This window comes from Diabrotica undecimpunctata, chromosome 3 (assembly GCF_040954645.1).
Source record: "Diabrotica undecimpunctata isolate CICGRU chromosome 3, icDiaUnde3, whole genome shotgun sequence".
Taxonomy (NCBI): domain Eukaryota; kingdom Metazoa; phylum Arthropoda; class Insecta; order Coleoptera; family Chrysomelidae; genus Diabrotica; species Diabrotica undecimpunctata.
This window is the reverse complement of record NC_092805.1, coordinates 169,693,310-169,715,997: the sequence shown is the minus strand read 5'-3', so window position 1 is coordinate 169,715,997 and position 22,688 is coordinate 169,693,310. Positions and strand designations below refer to the sequence as shown.

At 32.6% G+C, this 22,688-nt stretch overlaps 1 protein-coding gene across 1 annotated transcript in view; it reads left to right on the top strand.

The window, feature by feature from the left end:
* mahj (LisH and WD40 domain-containing protein mahjong) overlaps window positions 1–20,399 on the top strand; it is a 32,545-nt gene extending 12,146 nt beyond the window's left edge. Inside the window, 13 exon segments of the mRNA XM_072527542.1 lie at window positions 968–1,113; window positions 1,651–1,854; window positions 3,572–3,681; window positions 7,551–7,778; window positions 9,675–9,864; window positions 10,641–10,849; window positions 12,010–12,094; window positions 12,158–12,367; window positions 13,896–13,991; window positions 13,993–14,098; window positions 15,526–15,683; window positions 17,377–17,428; window positions 18,053–20,399. Of these exon segments, the coding sequence (XP_072383643.1) occupies window positions 968–1,113; window positions 1,651–1,854; window positions 3,572–3,681; window positions 7,551–7,778; window positions 9,675–9,864; window positions 10,641–10,849; window positions 12,010–12,094; window positions 12,158–12,367; window positions 13,896–13,991; window positions 13,993–14,098; window positions 15,526–15,683; window positions 17,377–17,428; window positions 18,053–18,225 (1,967 nt within the window). The 3' untranslated portion in view covers window positions 18,226–20,399.
* Window positions 20,400–22,688: the final 2,289 nt, after the last annotated feature.

Sequence of the window (22,688 nt, the reverse complement as noted above, 5' to 3'; positions counted from 1 at the left end):
TGTCAGGCCGTGTTTCTGCCGAGTTTGTGATTATTCGTCTGATGACTGTTTTGTAAATTCTGTCTTTCATTTCTTTCCCGATATTTTTATTTCTCCATATTGTTTCATTCAGGCAACCTGCGGCTCTGTTTGCTCTATTCACTTGATCTTCCACTTCAGTTTCGAGCTTTCCGTAGCTAGATAATGTGATGCCTAGATATTTAAACTCCATCACTTGTTCTATTATCTGACCTTCCAGCTCCAATTTACGTCTTAGTAAATTTGCTGTATAGGGTGGAGGCCTGGACCTTAAAGAAAGAGGTGAGCGATCGACTTAAAGCATTCGAGATGTGGACCTACCGAAGAATATTAGAAATAAGTTGGGTAGACCGAATAACAAATGTTGAGGTCCTCAGAAAGATGACAAAGGAAATGGAAATCATGAATACGATTAAGATAAGAAAGTTACAATATCTCGGCCACGTTATGAGAGGGGTTAAATATGTGTTGCTACAAACCATAATGCAGGAAAACGAAGTATTGGAAGAATCAATCTGAGAAAGTGGTATAATTGCAGTTCTATCGACTTGGTCAGAGCTGCAATCTCAAATGTGAAAATAGCTGTGATGACTACCAACCTCCTTAGAGGAGACGGTACCTAAAGAAGACGAAATTTGGTGTTGTAATCATGCATTTTGTCTTTTTTGAGGAAATTAATTATTGCGTCGTCTGCATAGCAGATTATTTTAAGTTGTTTTTCTCCCATTTGGTATCCTTTTTTAGTTCTTACTTTTTTTATTATTTCATCCATAATCAGGTTGAACAATCTTGAATCTTCCTGTCTTATCCCATAGCTTCAATAAGGTCGGTTAGTTCTAATATTACATTGTTAATATCGTTTTTTGTTTTCAGAATGTTTTCTATTAAAAATTATTTGGGGCTCTATTACAACTTGTTATGTATATAAAGACTGACATTTCTTTTTCAGGTCTAATGAGGGATCCCATTTTACAAGAAAAACGACAAGAACACGTACTATTTCAAAAGTACGCCCTAGAACTACTGGAATTACTCTCAGGTCAAGGAAGACACACGGACAACAATTTGGAAGCATCTTTAGCTAACATTCACAGAGTACGTACCTTATTTTAATTTATAAACTAAGTAGCTGAATTTATCATGCTTGATATAAAATTTATTTATATTAACAAATTAACCTCAACTAAAACCGGACACATGTATAAGTAAATAGCCATGAAGATAGCCACGGTTTTAGTGACGTCAATCCAAAGGAGTGTATATAACTGTTTGTATGTGAAAATAACATTATTGCTTTTACTACTTCCCTTGCAATTTCATCATATTTTTTATTTAATTTAATTTCATTAATTGTTTAATTAAGAGTTCACAAGATTTTGCTATGAAAAATGAGAGTGAGATTGAAAAGTGTTACTGTGAAAGGACGAATAAGCAAACATAAAATATGTCAAATGATACCGTAAAACAAGAAATAACCAGTGTATTGGAACAAAAAATAAAGCTGACCAATTAATAAATGTTTTAAATATTTTTAAAAAATTCAGTTTCTCATAAAAAAAAATGCGCGAAAAGATTTGAAACGAATTCATTTTGTCTTTTATCCATCATTAACTAATTAAAATTTAATTGAAGGCAAGCGTCGTGGCTCAAACGAAGATACAGTTCAACGATAGACAGTTACTTCAACTCATTCATCAGCATTTGGTCCAGAAGGGTTGTATCGAGACTGCTGGGTTGTTGGTAAAGGAAGCGAATCTAAGTCATGCTATAACGTCCGTGAGTTCACAGCATCCGACCAGATTTAGATATTCGTCGACATTGACACCTGCCAGAGTGGTAAGTTTATTTAAAGTATTATTTTTTTACTTACTTAATAGCAAGTCATTCCAAGTCTACCAATATGTAATGTTATGTATGTTAAACGGCGTCCAATATAAGTGCTTGTAAATGTCTTTACCTTCAATTTCCACCTTAAATAAATAGGAAATCGATTGTAAAAGTGGCTTTGAAAGTGTCCAAAGATGATACACGCGAAAGACGTCCAAAAACTACAGTTATAGACTGGAAATCATCAACAAAATGAATGATATTGCTTTAGTAGATAGCTGTATAAAGCTGCGTGAAATTACTAATGCTGTAAGGACATCAAAAGAACATGTTAATCATATTTTTATGTAAGAATTAAACGTGAAAAAGTTCGCTGCCACTTCAGATTGCAAACTCATTTACATGTTACTTTTTAAAAAGTAACAATAAAACACTGAAAACGTTGTTTTCAAAATTTCCACAAAATTTATTTTAAATTTTTATCCTTACAGCTGTTTCGGCTAATTGCCTTTCTCAAGTGATCTATTTTTGGCATGGGTTTACACTTTATAGTCTCTAATGAAATAGGTTGAGGAGGGGAGAACTGTTGTCTCAAGTTGGTCATTCAGAATTATATCTGTGTTTTTTAATTTGTTGATTTCCATAGATTCTAACAAAGATAGCTTAAGGCCTTTATTTTGAATGTGAAGTATTTTAAATTCGTCATTAAAAGAATGATTATGATCTAGAAGGTGAAGTGCGTATGTAGAATCTGTTTTTCTATTATTGAAAGCCCTTTTATGTTCTGCTATTCGTTTATTAAAATTTCTACCAGTTTGACCGATGTAAGTTTTTGGGCAGTCGCCACATTTAAGTTTGTACACACCACTGTGTAAGTGTTTTTTATTTTGGCTCTTGTTGTTTTTATTAAAATGAATTTCCATCAAATAACGGTGGAATCCATTAATTATTTTTAAAAAGTGATTATTCTGTTTTAAGACATATAACAGTGAAGTTTTGTGTAGTTTTTGTGTAGTATGCAGGAAATTCAAAAACACTTTAAAAGCTGAAAAATAGAAAAGCTGCAGGTAAAGATGAGATACCAAATGAACTGCTAAAAGATTGTGGAGCAGCCATGACAGAACAATAGTTGTTTTTCTTCCATTTGGTATCCTGTTTTAGTTCTTACTTTTTTATCCATATTTCATCCATAATCAGGTTGAATAATAGAGGACACAGGGAATCTCCCTGTGTTATCCCACTGCCAGCTTTAATAGTGTCAGTTAGTTGTTCTACTTTTACTTTTATTGTATTGTTCTGGTATATATTTTCGATCGTTTTGATTATTCCCAGAGATATCTCTCTTACAATAAGTGGATAACGTCCTTTAACTTGACACGGTCAAATGCCTTCTTAAGGTCCACGAAACATAGATATGACAGAACAACTAATGGCATTCATTAACAAAATTATAAAGCACCATAAAATACCGAAAGAGTGGAGAAATGAAGAACCAATGAACTGATCCTGCTATTCAAAAGATGAAGTGACAACATTCCATAAGAAGAAGAAAAAGAACAAGCATACATGTCTATACTCATACCTTTTAAAGTACTCTAGGTTTCTCTCGTCTTTAAAAGTGTGTCATTAAGTTATATTAGCTACAAATAACAATATATGGGGTGACTGCTTCAGATTGTAGTCAAAATAAAAAAAATGTGTATTGAGATAATAATTTTGTTTTTAGAGCCGACTGTCTATTTCTTCGCCCAAACCACCGCCTACAACCCTATCCACGGACATTACACCTACAGTTAATAATTCACAGAATGCATCGTTGTCTATCAAATTGATCAAGTAAGTTACATCTTAGATATTGGCGTTTATTTACACAAGTTACGTTATTATAATACTTAAGAGATTATATATATTGTTGTGATTTGCTTATAATTGTAAATCTACTTATATAGTTGAAATGTAATAAATTTATCTTTATCAAACAAATCAAAAACAAAGAATATCTCAGGGCTAAAAATAATTTTTATATATTTTTTTTTAATTAAAATGTGGCTTCAAAGTATCTTCTGCTAGTTTCATTTAAGAAAGATCAACAAAAAGAAAAAGAAATAATAGACAATCAATTCTGATATTAGAACAATTGTCCTTTATTTTAAAAATAAATAAATAAAAATTAAATAGACATATTTCTAAATCAAATATCTCTTAATATAAAAATTTTAGACAGAATTATTGGTTCCTTGACTTCTTGCCTTAACTATAAAAATATTGCAAAGTACACACAATTGACATGGATGTTGATAGATGGTCGTGATAGAATGTCTTTATAGAATTTACTTAAAACTCAAAATCTTGGTTTTCCAACAGACTATCTTTCCTTGATTCTGCTTGGATTGTGCCCTGACCAGATCGCAATTTATTTCCCGGATCCTACCAATTTCCCTGCTCGCTATTCCGCCTACTGTTTCTTTTGATAATAAAAGAAAAAGACAAACAGTATGTGAAAATGTGATGTCTTTACCACAAGCTCCAAACTCCAAGACAAACAAACTGCTTCCTCTCAGACACAACGAAAATATATCTGTTTGTACTTACAGTAATGCTTCTATTCTACTGGAACTCGTCTCAGCTTACCACAATGGCTGCTTAATTTTCCACACAAACACTAAACACTACTTCTTATAAATTCTCAATTACAATATCTTCAGAAAACCGCCAAAAATTAATATTTTTTAGGAGAATCCCAAAATTCGCATTCTGTTTGAGTTATTTTGACAATCCCCCTTTCAAAAAAATGTTTTCACCGGAACCGATCTCTCTCGATGTTCAACTCACAATGTCTTTCTTTTCCCTCATTTCATTCCCTGCAAGCTTTTCACCCCCTTCTTCTTTATCCATCTCAAACCAATCCAAACAAACCTCCCCTCTCATCAAACGCATCATCGGATTCTTAGTCCATGAAATTTTTGGTTTTTAAAAAAATTACCTGACGTTAAAATACTTTCCTTCAAACGACCTTGAATTCTTTTTTTAACTTTTATAAAGGAGAAAACTCATTAACCAATAATCCTTACTTATTACTTTCTAATCTATTATAACCGCAAATTTCAAATAGTTGTGTACTAAATCTACCTGCTCATATCCAAACCGTATCGTCTTTTTTATCGGAGAAAACTTTCCAAATCACTTATTCACTTATTCGGAAACCACTCAAGTTGTTCCCGGTAAATGATTTATGATTTTACAACTAAACTATATCTATATACAGGGTGTTCTCGATTTTTTTAATGGTCTTTTGATTTTTAATTTTATCTAAAATTTGGGGATCTTATTAATATATATATATATATATATATATATATATATATATATATATATATATATATATATATAAATATATAAATATATATGTAAATCCATGATCTCTAAAGATAGCTGTAGCTATCTTTAGAGTGCGTAGTTTAGATATCGTACCAAGAATGCACTTTTTGCCCTTCCGATGCGACATTTAATCTCTTTGGTATTGTCCCACGACTCATTGATTATAGTTCCCAAGTAGTTGTACTGTGAGACACGTTCAATTCTCATTTGGTTCACATACAGATTTGCACCAGTTATGTTTTCCTTGCTGATGATCATCATCTTGGTTTTGCTGGTGTTTATATCCAGTCCATATGTTCTACTTGTTTCCGTTATTTTGTTCATTAAGTTTTGCAGTCCTTCTATGGTATTGTAAAACACTATTGTATCATCTGCATACCGCAGGTTATTGAGCTGGACTCCATTTATTGAGATGCCTTCATCAATATCTTTTAGAGCCTCTTCAAAAATGTGCACCGAGTACAGATTGAATATCAGTGGTGAAATTATGCACCCCTGTCTCACGTCACTTAAGATTTTGACCTGATCTGTATATTCTCCATCTATTCGGAGCACCGCTGATTGATTACAATAGAGGTTTAATACAGCAGAAGCAGAAAGAATATAACTAAAGGTTTAATAAAACAGAGGCTTGGGACAATTTTAATAGCGAAAAAAGCTCCAGGCACTCCCAGAGCTTTCTTAATTTCCAGAAATAATTAGTTGTCTACTATAATTTTGTAACGATAAGACTACCAAAGAGAATTGAAGTACTATTGTAAAAATAATACCTCAATCAACCATGGGAGCTTATCGTCTATACCTTGCCTAGCTCAGTATCTCAAGGGTGAGTTCGTCTTGTCTTAAACTAGGGATTGAACCTGAGTTCTCAGTTGATAGCAAATAAGACAAATTTTAACCAAACATATTTATTTAAACGAATAAAAAAACAATAATTAACCCTGCCAAAGCTTAACAGTTAATAAGTGTTACTTATTGCTTCGATGGGCTGCTTGTGTGTTCTAGCTGTTGGGTCCTCCAATTAGAAGTTGTGGCTTCTGGAGAGAGAGAGAGCTGCAGTCACACGTGGCTGTATGTCCTGATTAGTAAAATTGAATGTGGCCAATCAATTCAATCTGGTCAATTCAGTTGTTGGTAAACCAATATTTCCAATAAATTCAATGAATCCAATAAAATGTCCAATAAACCAGTAAGGTTTTGATATGTCCAATAAACCCAAGAGAATTTGTAGACCATAAAAATGAGTCTTATAATAATTTTTGCCTTCTTTTATAAATTTCAAAAAGAGGCAAAAAAATAATCCCACTACAGAAAAGTTGTTTTGACAGAAAGTGGGAGACTGAATGAAGTTAGCACAGATGTCATAGAATGTTGCTATAGATATCATGAAACTAGCTTGTCAGTCAACACGGAACAGAATAGTCTGCCGAACAAAAGTGAGAGGGCAAATATTTATTCTACGGGACAGAAAGAGAAAGAAAATAAAGACAGAGGAAGAAAAGAAAAAACATTTTGTGGGCGCCAACTATTTTTATAAATAAAAAAAAAATAGTAAAATTAAACTGAAGATAAAGAAATTAATAAATTAATAAACAAATTAAAATGAAATAATTATTAAAATATAAATTAATAGAGATGTGACGTTTATAACGTTACAATTTTAGCCCTCAGATTTAGTGCGATCGAACCACCGTTAGCGACTTGTATAGCTGGGAGTTCACTACGTAATTTATGCTGAGAAAGAGTGAACTGACTTCTTAATTATTCAGTACAGCCTGTACATGAAATATGAGAAAGATCAAAATTATCAGGATTTCTCTTCTTGGGGGGTTACTGAGCACCTTTAGGGTTTGTATCAGATCAGTGGCGGCATCAGTTCACGCCTTAGTTTTGCAAGTATTTTTCTTAATGATTTAGCCAAAGCATTCTCTCTCAAACTTCTTTATTCGAGATTCAAATGCACGAACCTTTTAGATAACTTATAATTATCCCTTGGCTTTCTTCTTCACTCTGTGTTCAATTCCATGAACTTTTTATGCCACATATTATTGTTCCTTTGATTTAGATGACCTAGTCATATCAGTTGGTTTGAAGAAATATATCTTAACGCTTCCCATTTGCCAAAACTGTAATAGATATAGAAAAGCCCGGAAGTTTTCTGCATCTGTTCGTATATGGAAAGTTATGAAACCGAAAAATTCTATTTCTGGTTCTAAAAATAATATATTTACTTATAAACAATGATAACTACAAATAGCAATTTCATATTAACGTAAAGTACAAACTGTACTTTTTTTATCTCCTATTAAAGAACAATTTTATTATAGAAAATCTCAAACATTACCAACGTTTCCAACGACTCCAACCCACAATTCCCGCCTTCAGAAACAGACCAGCGGAGAACCGCAATTTTGGGGCAATATTCACGAAGATGTGTCTCCTTCTTCGGAACAACCGAGAGTAACGTTAGATTCGATCATCACCGAATACCTGACCAACCAGCACGCCTTGTGTAAAAACCCCATGGCTACCTGTCCGCAATTTAATTTATTTGTGTAAGTACGCATTTTTTTTTTTAATAATTTTAAATTTTTTAACTATTTTTAATAGTGGAGTTAGTTAAAATGAGCATTTTATTTTGAGAACCATTTCATAGTTGAAAATAGAAACGATTTTTTAATTAAAATTGTAGTAGTAGAGGGTTTAGTGGAAAGACATAGGGAAATCAATGTGTTAGAGAGAGAGCGTTCTATCAATGTGTTGGAGAGAGACAGATGATGTCACATGCCCCGACGCGCCGTGGAAGGAATCTACTAACTTATAGTTGCAACTTTTATCCGCTAGATGTCACTAGTAGTCATTTGTCATCCGCCATTTTTCAACAATAATTTATAAATTATTTATTTTATGTATTTATTAATTTTATTTAACGATGTAAAAACTGATTGTAATCGAACTGAATGGGCTCTAATGGATCATGATGTGAATTATGGGCAGGTTCCAGTATTTTTAAAGAGGATACCAAAGTCAGGAGGAGCATTCTACAAGATCACGCTAATATCAGCCAACCTGAGTTATAATATTGCACTCTCTTCTTTTGTAAATTACTTAGGATAAAAATGGCGAACGATATCTGAAATATGTGAAATGGTAGAGAACATTATAATCGAAACGATTTGATATATTTGGAAAAAGAAAATTTGACAGTTGACAAGATTTGGTAGCTAAATTATTTATAAATTATTGTTGAAAAATGGTTGATGACAAGTGACTACTAGTGACGTCTAGCTGATAAAAGTTGCAACTTTAAGTCAGTAAATTCCCTCCACGGCGCGTCGGGGTATGTGACATCATCTATCTCTCTCCAACACATTGATATAACGCTCTCTTTCTAACACATTGATTTCCCTATGTGGGGCCATTTCGGCATAAACCCTCTACTTGTATTTTATTCCAATTAAATGTACTGCTTACTTAAAACAAGCAATTGAACATTTATGTGCCGATAACAGAGTTATAATAACCTATTTCAAAACAAATAGTTGGGCCTATTAAAACAAATACACAATTAATAAATATTTTCATGTAACGAATTTACCGAAAATTGCGAAATTTTTTTGTATTTAGTCTGGAAGGTCAAGAAAAGACCGTATTAAAATGATTATTATATCGGAAATTATCAAATTTACAAAGCAACATCTACACCCACATACATATATGATTAGTCTTTCTCATTATTTAAGTTTACTTCCATATTTTCTTGTCCATTCAGTAATTGTTTGAAGTATTTCTTTCATCTGTGTAAAATGTCTTTTTCATTCATTAAAATTTTTCTATTTTCGTCTTTCATATAAAGAAGTTTAATACAAGATCCTTTTAATTTAATTCTTTGCCCCCTGATACAGATTCCTTTATTTTTGACCGAGTTTACCATGCCCCATTTTAACTGATTCCCAAGGTTGTTCTGGATTCCCTTCTTTTTTTAGTTTGTCCATCTTGTCGTTGAATACTTGTTCCTAATTTCTTTTTTTATTTTCTGTCATTAATCTTGTAGACTTATTCATTCTTGGTTTTTCTGTGTTTCTTCTTCAGAATTGGTATTATCTGTTTTATTCTCGATCCTAACATAAAGTGACCAGAGTCTAATCCGGCCCTCTGTATGTCCTGATGTTAGTAATATACTTTTACTCATCCTTTTCAATAAGTACATGGTAGATCATAAGTATATCACTCACCAGAGGCGGTGTTAAATTTTTGAGAGGAATTTTACCTCCCTTGCTTATATTTATCATTATTCCTTTCAACACACTGTACCATTTACATCATGGCTTTCATATTTGATTCAAAATAGTCACAAATTAATGCGATATACAATCACACAGCCAGGTTAAAAACAGTTTGAATTGATTTTCCAATTGCTGTAATTTTATTCTACATATTTTCGTTTCTAGACCTCATAAATGCCCCGATCCCAAACCTCGGATAACCACCGCCAACAACTATGTGATGAGAAGTGCCCGCAAACAAATAGGATACAACTCGAAAACGATGGACCGGAGGTTCGTCCACTCTAGATTTTGTCCAGTACAAACTATCAAGTCCTCAATGGAGGAAGGATTTTTTACGTGTGCCAAATTTATGGTAAGTCAAAACTTTTTGCATAACGTGTAGTATTTGTCTTGTGTTTTAAAAGATTCTGCTAGAATCACTCGTTAGTCATAGCAAGTGGCTGTTACTTCTCGTTTTATTATGGAGGAATGGCAAGAAAATGGGTTAATAGGTGTCAAATAAGTGTAATTTTTTTAGTATATTGGATACACCCACGAGAACGCTGAATTATACTATAGAAATTTGCTGTCAATGGGATGATTTAGCCTATAGAAGGATGATTTGGCATTAATTTATATTAAATACAAAAGTACAGTTAATTTTTCGCTATATACAGTTAAAACACGCTTGTCCGATATTTTTATGATTTTCGAAAAGTAATTTTGCTTTAATTGTTTAAAATAATGCGAAGTTTTGACTATGGCTTCATCGTCTCTCTGAAAACGACATATTCTGAACCATTTTTTCAGTTTGGATCCGAAAAAAGTCAAACGGAGTTAAATCTGGCGAATATGGTAGGTGATTAGTCAATTCTTATCGCAATTGATGTAAGAGAATTTTTGTGAAGTCGCTCCAATAGTACACGTCATTTATTGATGTACACTTTTTTTCCATTTAAATAATATGATTAACACCTTTCGCTTCCTAAACAAAGATCTCAATCACCTTACAGGTCGTTGGAGCAGTATTGGCCTTCTTCGGTGAGCTTTTGTCGCTTTTTTCTCACTGCTATTATTGCCAAAGGAACCTCCGAACGCCTTTAAGGTCTAATAAGGTCAGTTATTTAAATAAATTTTGTTTATTTGTAGCCCGGACAAAGGACATTAGCTGTAGGAGATTACAACGGAGAAGTCCACATATTCAACTTGCACAAAGGAACCGTAGTCAACTTATTCACTGCCCACGACAACTACATAGTTAATATTGAACCAAATAGGACGGGCCATTTTATGCTTACGAGCTCTACGTGGGGATCACCGGTCTCCGCTTTATGGGATTTGAACACGTTCTCATTGAAGTAAGTACGAACAAATCTTTTTCTTTGTTGTTGCTTTACTATTCCAAATATTTTTAACAGGCTAGAGAGTAGGTTTTGAGGTATTTTTGTACTATAGTTTTCTTAGAGTTTAGAGCGATATCCCACGACGAACTTGTTTTTACATATTTAAAGAGAAGAAGGAAATCTGCATACAGACACCTGTGACTCATCCAGGAAGGGTGGATTCCTAATGCCCTAACGTTGTGCCAGGACGAAATGCCCTAGAGAGTTAGACTTTTGACGTTTCGTCTGGTCATCACTCCAAGATTGTCGGAACCAACCTCTCCTTTGCCACTCCAGACATCAGGATGGAAGGGCTGGTGAAGGCAAAACATCTCTCCTGATGCTCTGCTATCACCCGATCCCCATTCTTTCTCCCACATATTCATCGGGAAAACCACACCCACACGAACCTCCAAAGTCTTTTAACACCCTGCTTTAGAGAAGCTGCCATCTCTCTCGCGTCGTCTGTCTCTTATTTGCCCCTATTTCGTCCTGCTACAGTCCGAACCCCACCGAGGTGCTACTCGCTCGTTTCAAAAGTCTGTTGCGAGTTCCCACGACGAACTAAGTACATAGTGGTTAGAGGATGTGATGGTCGTAGAGTAGTGTTGTCTCTATCGTTTAGACTTGTTTGCGCTTCTAAATAATACTATGTATACTCACCATGAACAATGTTAGTTGAAAGCCAAATAATAAACATCAGAAGAAAGAACCATACTCAAGAAATAAGAAAATGGGCAAAGCCAACATTGTATCCTAAGGCAACCACACATTCAACCGCTACGCACACATTTCCAAATGGGGAAAAAATTATTTGTTGTAGTAGTCGTTTGTGGCTAGTTTTCTGAGCGAACTATTGTTCTAATTTGATATAGGCACGAGGGAACTTCAAATCAAGTGATTGATGGGAATAATTCAACGAGAAATTGTTGGTGTTTCATTTTATAAGTAATAGACTGGAATTTTTCACTGCTGCTGTTTATGCTACTGCATCAGGAATGAAAGTTTTCTTCTTGACGCCTCTTTGTCAACAGTTGCTGATATTTTTTGAGATGTGTTTTCAACTTAATGCCTAATTCGTCCAATTTAATGTGCACTAAAATAATACACCACCAATTCTTATTGATTTGTTGTAGGATGAATTTTAACGAAGAAGAGCACGTAGAATTTAGTAAAGTTACTCAAGAAAAAGTGATAGGAACTAAAGGAGAAATAGCTACGGTGAGAGATAATTATTTGCCACAATTATATATATATTCTATAATTTTTTAAATTTTGTTGCAGATATTCGATATTAACACAGGACAGTCTTTAGTGAAACTTACACCTCGAATATCTAATCAGTATACTAAAAACAAGGCCACCTTTAGTTACAATGACGAACTAGTATTATCAGACGGTGTTCTTTTTGATGTATCGTCCGGAAAACCGATCCACAAACTGGATAAACTTAATCCGATACAAAGTGGGGTGTTCCACCCGAACGGACTAGAGGTAAGCGCTTAAAAATTCTTCTCTTTCCTTCTGTATTACGGTCAACAGGATGTTTTCAGAATTTTTACTTTTTTATTCTATTATGGAAACACATCTTGTTCGATTGGTCACTGCAGTGATTACTTTGTTGCAGGAAAGAAACTGTCGCTAATTAAAATCGTTATTTCGTATCATATTGACATTTAAACAATTCTTACTAGAGTTCAAACATTGATACCATAATTGTTTAACAGTCGGTAAATAAGTATATCTTTGTCAGCCAGAGATACACGAAAGTCTTTGTGATGTAGTTTTTTTTTTTGGTTATACATTTAATCCGGCTCGAAGGACCAATGTCTGAAGACACTGAAAAATACTCGTCGGCGACATCAGGATGATAAAATACACAGTTTTAATCTTATTTAAAAACATTGTATCTTGGATATCTTTGGTAATATCATCTTAGTTAACTAAAAATAGATAGAATTATAAAAAATAGAGAGATAAAAATCCTCTTTTATCTGTACACTATTATTTAGTAGGGAGAGAATGAGAGAGTGAAATGTTTTATTTTATACTTATGCTTTGATACATATGTCCTAAATGAACTGTGTTAAAAATTGTATCATGTTCCGAAATCTATTTTCCAAATTTGTTATTAAAGTTTTCTTTACACATTTCACTTTAAATTTTCTAACTTTATTAATAATAATATTTCATTCTTAATCCTCTATTAATGTATAGGGACCTTATAGGTTTCAGCTTTTTTCCTTCTTATTTCCCATTTATTTCCTTCGTCGCCAGTCTCTCGTGGACCTTTTTTTCGATAATACAAGATGTTTTATAGATAAACATAAATTACTTTATAAACATAAATTATTATACACATAAATTATTCTTCATTCTAATCAATTTCTTCGTTTTATTCAGACAACAGAGGCATACAATATTTTCTAGATAATACTTGAAACCATAAATATATAGGGAAACCAAATGATGAGATTTTACCAGACGTAGAAGAGGATGACCTTGTTGGAATGTCAGTTTGTGGTTATACTAGACATAATCATTTCTGAATTTGCAAATTGCATCATTAGTAATGTCTTAAAACAAAACCGAAGCATGGCTGAAAGGTTGTGCTTTGGAGATGTTCAAGTGTTGATAAGGCAGTAGCTTTGTTGCAAACCTATTTGTTTTTGTAACTAAAATACCACATTTTTAGTGAAAAGGAGGTCATTATAGTGAGATTTTATATATGTATGGTAGAAAGTTAAGAATGTTTTGAATTCATAGTATCGATATTGTTAGGTCGATGTTTTCGAGAAGATATATTGTTGGTTGGCTGAGTTGAAATATATAATAGCTCAGTGATCTTACAAGACCACGTCATTTAAAAGTTAATTGTAAGATTGTCATCTGTAATCAAATAAATTATAGAAAACTTTCAAGTTGTAAAATTTCTAAACAAAATATTAGTGCCACCTTCTATTGATACATTCATCTACCGATTGCTAATCTTATGTTACCTATGTATTTTGTATAATTGTAGATAGTATCAAATACCGAAGTCTGGGACATTAGGACATTCCACCTTTTAAAAACAGTTCCTGTTCTTAATCAGTGTTCCATAATCTTCTCCCCCGTAAAACACTGCTATATACGCGATAGCGCTGGAACAAGAGATGGATGATGGAGATTCAGCTTTCGATACAAGTTTTAAAACTGTGGATGCCATCGACTACGCCAGTATAAGTAAGTAGATTTTATTTTTCGGCTTGTTCTGTTTATTTTGTTCATTTCTTAAGAGTTCCTTTCTGATAAACAAGGGAAAGATGTCAATTGAATAAAGTATATTATTTAACTAAAGGAAAGTTACATTTACCTAAATCAAAATTTGATACGAGAAATTTTCATATTTGCCTCGTAAAGAGAAATGCTGTAATACGAGGGTTCATCAAAATTTAATTTCTTCCGTCTAAAAAACAAGAAAGTTTTACAAACTATTATTTGAATCATTGAATCTGAATCGAATTTGTATCATTGAGCTTTGAGAGAGACGTTCAAAATGTATTCAAATGTGTTCAAAATGGTTCAACCAAAACTTAATTTGTTCTGATTAAAAAAAGAGAAAGTTAAGAAACTGATTGTTTGAGTTTACATTTACTTGAATAAAGATTATAGATACTGGTTTAAGATGGTCTTAGCTAAAGAACAGCGATATTTAAATAATAAAAAAATAGACATTACGTTTGTTTCGAATAAAAAATTAATTTTTCCTCGCTATACTGAGAAATTTTCACGTTCCCCTTGTAGAGAGAAGTGCTATAATATGAAGATCCACCAAAATATCATTTTCTCCAATAAAAAAATAAGTTATACAGTTATACAATTATTTCAATGCTTGAGCTTATTGGTTAAACCTTTGCTTAAATGAATATTATATTTTGAGGTGTTTTTAGCTGAATAAAAAAAATGTAATTACGTTTAAATGAATACAAAATGGATGTTTTCTTTTTCCTCACTATACATTCTCTGGTAGAAGGAAATACTGCATTACGAGGGCCGTCTAAAACTTAGTTGTCTTTAATTAAAAAAGTAATAAATTTATACAATTAATTATTTGAGCGTTTGGATTTTTGTTCAAATATTTTCTTAAATTAAAAATTATAGTTACCGATTTGATATGTTTTTAACTAAAGGAAAGCCGTATTTTAATTAAAAGTATTATTTCTGTTTTAAATATAAAAAAAACTAATTTTTCCTTACTATACTGAGAAATTTTCATGTTTCTCGTAGATAGAAATGCCGTAATATAACTACCAAAACTTAATTGACTCTGATAACGAATAAAGCATATTTAACTTAAGGAAAGCTACATTTAGATAAATAAAAAATTGATAGGAGAAATTTTCATATTCCCCTCGTAAAGAAATACGAGGGTTCGCCAAAATTTGATTTAATCCGATTAAAAAATAAGAAAGTTTTACAATTATTTGAATGTTTTAGTGTATTGATCAAGCATTTGCTTAAAAGAAAATTATATTTACTGATTTGATATGTTTTAGCCAAACAGAAGTTATATTTAAATAAAAATGTACATATATTACGTTTTTTAACACGTTTTTCTTTTCACGTTCTCCTCGTAAAGGAAAGTGGTTTTGATTTAAGATCTTTTTTAGCCACCTTCGATGTAAAAAAGAGCATCTACGACCTAGCCTGTGATAATTTTGACACCCAAATAGCAATTGTGGAGAACCAAGGGTTATACAACTCAGTGCAAGAGTCCGCCGTTAGAGTGTACGATGTAGGCCGAAGAAGAGACGACGAAGACGAGCAGGTACTGTGCTATTCTATTATTTGTTTAATTTTGATTAAGTACCATATTCCATATAGTTTTTTTAATTAAAACAATTTAGTTTTGACGATTTTGACAAGTTTTTTTTTATATTTACATAAATTTTAATCCTACGAGGTGTGTTAAAAAAATACACGGAATTTTTAAATTTCCCGGGTTTTTAGAGTCCAGAAGTCAAAAAAAATGTTTATTATGTTAGGTTAGTTGGTATACATGCTCCTAAAGCATAAAAAAAATTTACAGCTATATTCATTGTTTGCCTTGTCTATGGCAATCGTTGAGGTTCGACGATTTTTTTGAACTTGGCGATTTTTATTTATTTAAAAAAATGGTTCAAAGAGTTTGTGTTAAATTTTGCGTAAAAAATGAAGTAAAGTGTCGCAACAAGTCCATATTTGAACTTTGCAATTTCTATAAAAACGTTTATACAATTAATGATAGAAAAATAAGTGTTGAACTTCTCGTGTTCTCATGGAAATTCTAATGGAAATTTTTTGGCAGTTACTTGGTCTCCATGGGAATTGTAATGGAAATTTTTGGCAGTTACTTGGTCTCTTGGAAATTAACTAAATATATTAGTCATAAGTTACCAAGAAGCTCCCATGACTCATATTATAAACAGTCCATGACCCCTATGATAAACAAATGTATTGTTGTGAGTCAGATGCCCCCGATTGCGGCCCTGTGCGTTAGAGAAATCGAGAATTCTCTCCGTCTCCGAACTCTGATTAAGAGGTGACCTTCGAGAATTCCGAAGGTCACCTCGGTCACCTTTCGAATTTCGGATGTTAACATTTTACACACTTTGTTACACTTTACTTCATTTTTTACGCAAAATTTAAAAAAACAAAGTGTGTAAAATGTTAACATCCGCACTGATGCAGAATCCCCAACAATAATTTCAGATTCCGTCCCTGCTGACTTATATAATGAGTAATTTTCTGGTGTAAGGATGGTCGAATTATCGTAAAGTCCGGGAATTCTCGAAGGTCACCTCTTAATCAGAGTTCGGAGACGGAGAGAATTCTCGATTTCTCTAACGCACAGGGCCGCAATCGGGGGCATCTGACTCACAACAATACATTTGTTTATCATAGGGGTCATGGACTGTTTATAATATGAGTCATGGGAGCTTCTTGGTAACTTATGACTAATATATTTAGTTAATTTCCAAGAGACCAAGTAACTGCCAAAAAATTTCCATTACAATTCCCATGGAGACCAAGTAACTGCCAAAAAATTTCCATTAGAATTTCCATGAGAACACGAGAAGTTCAACACTTATTTTTCTATCATTAATTGTATAAACGTTTTTATAGAAATTGCAAAGTTCAAATATGGACTTGTTGCGTTCAAATATGGACTTGTTGTTCAAATATAAACATGCTGACTTGTAAAACTGACAGAAAGGGCATCTTGGTTACATATTAACAAATTGAGTTTGTTTTCCCTTTGGCCATAAAATATTTATAAGCAAAACTTTTTAAACACACTGAAACAAAAGATATTTTTTTCAGAAACAAAATTTTACCAACAGCTCTTATTATTTGAACTTGTATTGTATATTCTTACTTAGTATAAGTTTTTACAAATACATCGTTTTGTCGTATTATTATCTTGATGTAGGGATTATTGAAGAAGGTATTTAACTTTTGTTTTTCGCTGTTTTTCACAGGAAGAAGACGAAGAGGACAGTATGGAAGGGAGCGACGATTCAGAAAACGACGGTAATATTTATATTATATTTGTATTTTGTGTGTTTTTTACAAATTCTTAATAGTTATTACTTAAAGTTGAAGTTGTGCCTACTGATCATCATAATTTGTTCTGATTTCTTCACCATCATAGTCATTCTGGCTTTACGACCCTACGTGGATCCTAGCCTCCTCAAGAATTTCTCTCCAGTCGTCCTCCTATCCATCGCCTTTCTACGCCAAGCACGTAATCCCATATTTCTCATGACTTCATAGAGGTTATCAAGAAATGGCAATGAACAATGAGGAGATGGCAATGAGGAGACATCTTGAATCCTCTAGTCAAGGATTTGCACTGATTTGTTATATATTGAACCAATGTGGTCGTAATTTATGACCTACGTGAGAGCCAGGTTAAACAGTGTACCCATCAGTGTATCATCAGCATAGGCCAGGATTTGGACTGATTTATTATATATTGAACCAGTGGTTGTGATTTGTGACATACCTATTACTTTTTCCAGAGCAGGATTGAACAGTATAGAGGAAAGACGGTCTCCCTGGCGGTTCTAATTTCTTATATTGATCATATATTACTCAGCACTTCGAACACTCTGATACATTGGTTTTCTAATAAATATTTGTTTTGGCTTATAGATGGAGACAACAACGATGTGGATGGTAACAACGATAACGACGATAACAATGACGATGATGATGATGGCGACGATGATGTTACCAGCAGCGATGCTGATGAAAGTTGGACGAGTCTATCAAGCGGTGGTTCTGCAGACAATTTAGATTTTGGCGCTTTACTCGCGTCACTGTGAGCCCTATAGAAGTTCTGGAAATTTTTCTATTTTCCCTCGTTAGACTCTGTATGAGGGAGGTGATTTTTTGATAAACGTAAAATGAGTGATTTTGTATTGTAAATATGATGTAATCAATGAGACGTAAAAGTTTTGAGCGTTTTGCATACATATTTAATATTTATATAAGAGATTTAAACTTATTTTTGTATTTGTAAAAACAATTATTAAACTATTTATTTACATAAATTTCAATCTAGTTATAAAACAGGTCGTAGATAATCAATATTATCATTATATTGCACCATATGGTGCATTATTATCAATATGTATAATAATTTATATTTTGCAATCTTTTTATAAATTTTTGCACAATAGTCGATACTGTGCAATAATATTGTCAATATTTTGCACAATTATAAAATTATTGTGCAAAGTATTAGGATTAGTGTGCACTAATATGGCTAATTTATTGAACATTAATGGATATTGTGCAATAATATGGTTAATATTTTCTACAATAATCGAACTTCTAGAATATATTATACATAATTATTACTCATTTATTGCACACATTTTAATATTGTGCAATATTGATACTTATATGGCACAATAATCGATATTGTGCAATATTTTCATTGGTATATTGAACAATAATTAAAAAAAAATTTTGGAATATTTGTTTTGGATCAATCGATTTGACAAAATTGTTTTTGAACGAAATATGATATTGCAAATTCTTAAAAAATTGAATTACAAAGTTGTATTATTTCTTTAATACCTATTTTATTTACCCGTTCTGAAGAAATAGTTATTTCAATAGAAAAGTAAGACACAAAAAATATAAAAGTATTTGTTACCATTTGTCAACCCTTTCTTCGCCCAAATTCGCTTATTTTTTCTTGTTTTTGTTAAAAGAAGGAAAAATTATTCTGACTACGTTGTGCAATATATTGTTGACAATATTGGTCTTCTAGTAGCCGCTTATCCATCTTTGTTACATTCAAATTCATTTGTATGTTATTTGGTTTTGTTTAATTCATAGATCATGTCTCTATTGTTCGTCATCTATCATTTTTCATCCCCAGTACCTTCATATGAAACCATGACAATCTTCCCTGTTGTTGATTTTATTAAATATTTTATTATTTCTCAATTTTAAACCGGAAATAGTTTTATTTGTGACAAAAGACAATGAAAAGCTAGTTCTCAAGACAAATATCAACCAGGGCCATTCTGTTGAATGTTATCTTGATTTATAAATTTGAACTACTTATTGTAGAAATTATTACTATATTTTGAGCCAATTTTTTTGTATGATTTCGCTTTTGATGGATGTTGTAACAATTATCTCAGCAGGAAAGAGAAACATACAACTATTTTTTTAAATTTTCTTTGTGATGATTTGATACTTTTGTGTTACTTTTCTTCTGATTGGTAATTGAAGCGAAATTTATTTCTAGTTCTATATATATGACAACTAATTAAATGCCCACTTCCTTTTATACTTCCACTTCTTCTGTTCAATAAAACACTTGAGACACTATTTACACCATTTTTCAAGTCCCAAATCAATTTTCAGCAGATATGAGGAAATTTTAACAGAGGTGACCAAAATATGGCACTCTTATTGTTCGAAATTGTCATAAATTTACTAGTTTATTCCCAGAACTGAAGAAATTTGTAATTTACAATCTTCTGTTTGACAATGATACTATATTAACATTTTGTACTGAATCTGGCATTTGGCAGAGTGCGCTCAAAAAATTTGTTTTTCAAAATAAAAATTAACTAGTACACAAAAATTTGTTGATCAAAAACTCATAGTGGCATTTTTCGTGGCCGTCCTTTAGGCTAGAAGTGATATATGTTGAGTTATTGTCTTGCAACATTTTAATTAATATTACTTAAAACGTTATAATCAGATACTACTTAATTCGCAAAATGATTTTTATAATAATTTTAAAGGTACCGAAACGCTCAAAACTTTACTGTAAAAAGTTCATGTTTTGTAACGAGTTTTTCTTACATTGTCGTCCCTGCAAGGTTTACCTTTGTTTTATTATATGATTGTAATTAATTGTTTAATTTTGTAAATAGAGCTTGTATCTAAGATTAAATTATGAACAAGTGACGTACTTTTAATACCTAGTTGAAAAATGTTAAGAGGAAGTCAATAAAACTAGTTTGTATTATTTGCATAGTTTTATTTTTGCCTGATTTTTGGTAGCTAAGTCGTATTGAGGCTTAGTTTAGCGCTTAACCCATTTACTTTCATTTTGTAGCAAATACGCTTGTACGATGCCGCTGGGGTAATAGTTCAGTCTAGTAGAAGGGTTCAGAGTGATCGAAACGAACACACCAATAGAAAAAACAAGATGAAAGTCGATTCTGTTGACACTGACACCGACGAAAAAATAAATTGCAAACGGTAATTTGATAATCTTTGTAAATTTCAAGAAGTTTAATAAAATTTTGCGATTGGAAGAATTTAGTTACTTTATTTACCACTTCTTCTAAATGTGCCTATCTTCTAGAGATGTTGACGACCACATTGACCCATCTTATTCTATTCATAGCAACTCGAAATAAATCAGTTGACGTTAGACCAGTCCACTTCCTTAGATAAGATAAGTATAACTTCAAAAATATTCAAATATGTAAACCTTCTTCTTCCTATGCCGTCCCCATTAACGGAGGTTGGCGACCACATTTTTAAAAGTTTCTCTGTCTTTTGCAACGTGGAATAATTCGTCTACAGTCATGTTTGTCCAGTCTCGAATATTTCGCAGCCATGACTTCCTCTTTCTACCTATTCCCTTTTTGCCATCGACTCTACCCTGCATGATGACCTGCAGAAGACTATATTTATTATCTCTTAGTATGTGTCCAAGGTATGTAGTCTTGCGTACTTTTATCGTTCTCAACAATTTTTTGTCTCGACCCATCCTTCTCAGCACTTCCTCATTGGTGACCCTGGCAGTCCATGGAATTCTCAACATTCTCCGGTATATCCAAAGTTCAAAGGCTTCAATCTTTTTAACTATTTGCGCTTTTAGTGTCCATGTTTCTACCCCGTACAATAGTTGCGACCAGACGTAACATTCAACAAACCTCAGTCTCAGCGCAGTATTCAGATTTTTGTCACAGAACAATTGTTTGAATTTTAAGAACGCTGCCCTTGCCATTTCTATTCGTACCCGAATCTCTTGGTCTGATTCTAATTCTGTGTTGATGTAAGCTCCCAGATATTTATATTTTGTTACTCTCTCTATTTGCTGTCCACCAAGAGTTAGTTGTTCATTATTTATAGGACTCCTTGATACTATCATAAATTTGGTCTTATCTGTGTTGATGTCAAGTCCCATTTGAATGCATTCATTATTTATTGCATCTAGTAAAGTTTGTAGTTCTTTTATACTCTCAGCCATAATTACCGTGTCATCTGCAACTCTCATGGTGTTTATGATTTCTCCACCAATTCTTATTCCCTCTTTTCTTTCCCATAAGGCTTTTCTGAATATGACCTGTGAGTACACGTTGAAAAGCGTCGGAGACAAGAAGACGCATCCTTGCCTAACCCCTCTCGCAATCGGTATATTATTTGTTTCTATATCGTTCACCTTTACTACTGCTTTCTGGTTCCAGTATATAGCCTTAATAAACTCAATGTCTTTTTTGTCTAAATTGATGTTTTTTAATTCATCTATTAACTTCATATGCTGCACTCGGTCAAAGGCCTTCCTAAAGTCTATGAAGCATACATATGTAAACCTAGTAAGTATTAAGGCACATTTTTGTTATAAGTATAACCTTAGTCAATATTTTAACTTTCACGCTTTCATTAATTAAAGTGGTAATACTTATTTTAGGAAAGCACTGATGATGTAATAGTCATTCCGAAAACGTTCTGTGATGTAGCCCGATAGGGTTTTTATATTAATATATCTTTTATACAGGATTTTTTTTAAATACAACTTTTTGTGATTTATTGTATACAGCTAGATACCGGAATTAATTTTTCTTGTGGATTTTAGAGAAGTATTTTTTAATAGGTTTGATGTAGTAATCAAATAGCTGCTGCCCTATGTCATGTCTTCACTTGATCGGCGTGTGGTTATTCGGTAAATCTTATTTCAAACTGTCTTATATATCTGTAGCACTCTCTCTATCAGCTATTATAACCAGCCGGATCTGGGTTAAAGAGTTCCCCTCATTGTCTGTCTTCTGTGGAGAGCAAGACTTAATCTAGCCATTTTCCATAACTATAGGTAGTCGTAGTCTGAACAGTGGTAGGTAGGTGAAAACTAGAGTTACTTTGTAATCCATATTTATGATGTTTTCAGTATACTCCTGTTTTTAATAGTATTATCCTAGTTCCTACCCCAGATTTTTTTACGTTGTCTCGCTAATCTGAAGAAGACGAATATGAATGTTTTTTTTTTATAAATATCAGCTAAAATCTCAATTTGATCGATAATTTT